This window comes from Gavialis gangeticus, unplaced genomic scaffold (genome assembly GCF_001723915.1).
Source record: "Gavialis gangeticus isolate Ggan-Ray unplaced genomic scaffold, GavGan_comp1, whole genome shotgun sequence".
NCBI lineage: Eukaryota > Metazoa > Chordata > Crocodylia > Gavialidae > Gavialis > Gavialis gangeticus.
The window spans coordinates 23,246,571-23,251,885 of NW_017728996.1; the positions used below are offsets into that span (position 1 = coordinate 23,246,571).

At 43.1% G+C, this 5,315-nt stretch overlaps 1 protein-coding gene across 1 annotated transcript in view; it reads left to right on the plus strand.

Moving 5' to 3' along the window:
- SLC27A2 (solute carrier family 27 member 2) overlaps positions 1–5,315 on the plus strand; it is a 59,682-nt gene that overhangs the window by 39,065 nt on the left and 15,302 nt on the right. The window contains exons 5-6 of the mRNA XM_019503823.1: positions 3,518–3,712; positions 4,072–4,162. Of these exons, the coding sequence (XP_019359368.1) occupies positions 3,518–3,712; positions 4,072–4,162 (286 nt within the window). The remainder of the gene's footprint in view (positions 1–3,517; positions 3,713–4,071; positions 4,163–5,315) is intronic.

The following is a 5,315-nucleotide window of genomic DNA, read 5'->3' on the forward strand; positions in this document are numbered from 1 at the left end:
TCCACAAGAGAAGGCTGAGGGGGGATCTAGTGTCCTGTTACAAACTAGTCAGAGGGGACCAGCAGGCATTGGGGGAGTCCCTGTTCCCCCAAGCACTACCAGCAGTGACTAGAAATAACGGTCACAAGCTGGCTGAGGGTAGATTCAGACTAGATATCAGGAGGCACTACTTCACGGTCAGGGCGGCTAGGGTCTGGAACCAACTTCCAAGAGAAGTGGTGCAGGCTCCTACCCTGGGGGTCTTTAAGAGGAGGTTAGATGAACACCTTGCTGGGGTCGTTTGACCCCAGTACTCTTTCCTGCCATGGCAGGGGGTCAGACTCAATGATCTGCTCAGGTCCCTTCTGACCCTACTAACTATGAAACTATAAGTCATATAATCATGTGTGTCACACCAGGGAGAGTGAACTTGGCCTGAGGGACTCAGCTGCGCTTCCATTGACTTCACAGGGTGAAAGCAGGGTCATCACCAAGATGCATGAATGAAGGTTGGAATCTCAGACCAATCAGATAAATTCACTAAAAACAGCATGATCTTGCAGTTATTTTGAGTTTTGCCTGCCTGATGCTGTGAAAGAAGGTGTCACATCATTGCAAATAGCCAGATCTACTCTATGTCACACTAGTATAAATCCAGAGTAATATCATCGACTTCAGCAGAATTACTCTGATCCAGTAGAGATACTACATCAGAGGTTTCTTACAGAATCTGGCTCTGGGTCAGGACCTCTGCTAGTTGAAGCTATCACAAGTCCATTGATTTCCCTGAACCATGATGATCTGCACGAGTGAAGAATCTACCCCCAAAATACTATTATTTATTATTAGCACAACAGGTAGGGAAACAACTGGTCTTACAGTCAGTGTAACAACAAATTAACAGACTATGTACTGCAGAAAGCAGCTGACACAAAAGGATTTCCTGCCTTCACTGTAGAGTGACACGTGTTCTCTTCTTCTCTCAGCCACAGATCATGTGCACCCTAGATAACCCCTTTGACCCTACTCTGGTCAGTCTCCCTTAGCAGGCAGAAAAGAATGAATGAGAATAGAAACTTTACACAGTTTCTCAGCAGACAGAGTAGACTGTTTCATAAATTAGTTGGTCTGCTCTTAATGAGAGATGTGCCGTTAAAATGGAACTCAAAGATGATCAACAAAACTACTTCAACTAAACTTGCATTGCTAGACTAAGTCCTGTAGAAAAGCAGTAATAATCTAGGAGCTACCTGACAGAAGTCCAGAATAGTACTTTATATCAAAATTGTTAAAAGCAAAATGAACCCACCTTTACTATCAAGGCAAATTAAAATGTAAATATATGCAAATTTTAAACGTCTTACTATGGCAGTTTTTTGTCCGCTCTGGTTGGGAACATCTGACAGGATTAATTGATCTGTCAGTTTATGAGGTCAAATTTCTGTCTGGAATAATCCCATGTTTCCAGTGGGCTTTCACCAGGTAGGAATTCAGCTCACTGTCTCTAATCAAGCAAGAAATAGCACAAGGAAAAGCATTAATTTATGTTTCTTTATAACCACAAAAGTGATAACAAGTGCGTTAACCATTTCACATGCAATAAGTGAGAAATCTTCAGCTAATGCAGCATTTCTTGAACTTTTGAAAGCTGGAGGCTCAGGACAATAGAAATAATTGTGGTCTCCAACCAATTTGCAGAGCAACTGGGAAAACTTGCATTGCTGCTGCTGTCTCTTTTTTCTCAACCCTTCACTACTATTCGCTTACTAACCCTTTGCCTCCCACACTCTAAACCAGGAGTGTCAAACTTATCCAGCTCTACGGGCTGGATGAGTGGCATGGAGCTGAATTGTGCCCACAGACTCCTTCCCTTTTACCCTCCCCCCACCATACCTGATCCCATGGCTTCTCCAGCCAATCTGGGACCCACACTGGAGCAGGTGCCAAGTGTGGTGCACATCCCAGAGTGGGTACTGCATGTGGTGCAGTCCAGCTGGGGTGGCTGCTGCATGCAGTATGGCTGCCAGTCTGCCCAGACTACACTGCACGTGATGCCCTTTCCAGCTGCTCTGGGATTCATGACACATGTGGCACAGGTCCCAGGCTGTCTGGAGCCCCCACGATATCACACACGCTGGGGGAGGGGGGAGAGAAGGAGCGGGAGTTCATGAGCTGGATCCAACCTGCAAACTAGTCCCACATGACGGATGCGTGCCATGCCCCGTGTGGGTCTGATTAGGTGTGGGGGCAGCACTGGGGGCCAGATGGTGGGCTCCATGGGCCAGATGGAGTGCACAAGCCATATGTTTGACACTCCTGCTCTAAACGATGCTAAAGACATTTCTCTTTCCAGTGCAGCTGGCTATTTCTGTCTCTTGCTGATGTCCCACTGGAATAAGGCACCTTGAGAATATGCAGACAGCCTAATTATCTACCAAGCAAAATATCACTTGCACAGATAGCTAAGATTACGGCTACCGCAGGTGGAAACATGAGGACGAAAGTGTGGGTTTATGATGACATTTGGGCCACTCAGCAGCAGAGAGGGCAGCTCATGTCCAAATAATTTAAAAAAAAACCTTGTGTGCCTCAAAGCAATATTGAGCACATGAGTACAGGGAGCAAATTCTCCTAAAAATTCAGGGGATCTGCAGGAGCCACATCCTCAGAATTTGCCAAAATTCCCAGAAGGTCCAGTCACTCCCGTCCATTGCTTGTTAAAGCACATTGGACTTGTGTGTGTTCAGCTCTTTTCTCTCATTGGCTGACAGTGGACAGCCACATGATCTGACTGCCCCCCACAGTCAGTGTTTGTCATCTCCATGTGTACGTTGTACAGAACACGTTGATGATGCCATGTTTAAAGATTCACATGAGATGAACTACTAGGTGTCTTTTTCATCAACTTATTCCTCATTCAGATTACAGGGTGTTTTGATCAAGTAAAGATGCCAGCCTAAGACTAACTTTTCATTTTGGACTGCCTTGTTGCAATTTAGAGAATCTCAAAATCTGCCATCTTTCTCTCTGCAACTTTTTGCTGAACTAAGGGTGAAATTCACTTTTATGTAGAGCGTCACTGCACTGCGTACATGCAAAATAGGGCAAAAGAGGTGCTCAGGTGTCATTCCGGCCCTCTAAGTGGGCTGAATTTGAGCCTCAGAGCTCTGTCCAGCCTTAATTGAATTTGGTTTAGCCACTGATTTCTGTCAGAGACAGATATTCAACCCAACATGCTCCAATACTCTTCTGCTTGCCACTGTTAGACAAAGTAAGTAGCAGGGCACCTGTCCATATCATAACCATCCACATCACCCAAAAAAACCTTGCGTCTTGCATGTTTCCTGGACCATCACCACTACAGCAACACTCCAACCCTACCACAACATAACTGTGTGTTTAGCCATTGTGATGTTTTTGCACAATTTACTTCCAGATGTGCTCCGTTCTTGCAAACTCAAGTTTTCTTGAAACTTGTTCATTTATAGGAGTGTTTATTTAACAAATATAAACTCACTTTGGGTTTTCTTATTTCTAGAAAGACAATGACCGTGATCACAGAGTGAGACTTGCCATAGGGAACGGGTTAAGGGGTGATGTTTGGAGGGAATTTGTCAAAAGATTTGGAAACATCCGTATTTTTGAGTTCTATGCTTCAACAGAGGGAAACGTTGCCTTTGTTAACTACACTGAAAAAGTGGGTGCAGTGGGGCGTGTCAACTGCTTCCATAAGGTAAGAAATAACGCTGCTTTCAGGGATGAAGTTCAGCCCATCACCAAGGGTTGCCTAGACCCCCTGTATAATGTAAAACCCAAAGGGCCATCAGAGGCAGTACAAGCTGAGTCTTAGGCAAAAAGTCTTCCCTTTCCCTACTTTAGCCGGGCTGCCAAACCACTGTATATCAGAAGTAGTGCTGCCATCTTTTTTTTTGGATTCCCATACAGTCCCCAGTACTTGGGCCCTGTTTGTGTATTTGAAATATTATGAACTTAGCAGTTTTCAATGCAAAATTAAATATACAGCATGTATTGAAAATATAGTTAAGACATTCATATTCACGTGTTCATATATATTTTGTAAATTTCCACTAGAAGATTATACAGTATGAGCTGGTTAGATATGACGTGGAGAAAGATGAACCAATCCGAGATGAAAATGGATACTGCATAAAAGCTCCTGTAGGTATGAACTGGCTGTTTTGAAACATCACACGCATATTTACTACTTTAAACTGTCAGGAACCTTTCTGTGCCCCTCAACTGGAAAGGTACTTGGTGTTTGGGATTTTTTTTTTTTTTTTTTTAACCACAAATTAGAAAATTTTATATTAAGGAAACCAGATTCAGTAGGCAGCTGATAAGAAAAGTAAGGGATGATGCCAGGTTAACAAGTCTATCTTTATATTATGTGTTTTAATAATTCTTTCACCCATCCTTTTGTTTGTGAAGTCTTTTGTAGTAAAGGGTACCTTAAAATGTTGGTTTGAACTCAGCCTTTTCAAAGATCTTGACTATCAACTTAAGCATTGTTCTTTTTTTGTCTGATAAATTTGCATAACCTGTCCCTGAAGAAGCATTTACAAAACAGTCGTAGAACAAAATTTGTGTCCCAGTAGATGAAACTTTTCATCATTAGCAACACAAAAATCACATGTATAAGTTAAGTAAGCTTTCTGATACTTTTATCTCACTATAAGGATTTTCCTATGGATGATGATTTTGGTTGGAGGGTACAGTTCTGAATTTAAACAGAACATACCAGGTACTTGTTGATTTACTTGCTGCTGAATGGCCCAATTTATAGTATTTTTAAATTAGTGTATCTTGTCCCATGCTTTCAGCTTTGTACCTGAAGGTGTTCAGAACTTTCATCGTGAGGCCAGACTCTATTTCATTTACCTTCTTACAAGTCCACTAGAGCTGGCAGAATTACTCGGATATGTTTGAGAGAAGGATTTGGCCTCTGGAGTTAACAGCACCAGATCTGCAGCTGTGTGAGGGAAAAGCCTGAGAGGGCGGTCATGTCTGGGAGGTGTGGCAGAAATGCTAACTCCCTCTGTACGTATGGGGGCACATCACAAGCATATGTGATGTACCCCCACAGTGGACACATTCCACTGAGGTCAGTGGGCAAATAGGCATTTATGTAGTAACAGAGGATCTGCACCTGGAGTCCACTCCCTTCATTAATAACCCTAGATCATGTACTGCTGCTGAGGAGAGGGCAGGGCATGTCTAGCCAATATTCTTAATTCTGTGTTTAAGCCTGGCAAATCTGGGGTTTTAGTTGTGGGGACTATTTCTAGTATTTGGCCACGAATGATTATCAGATGCTT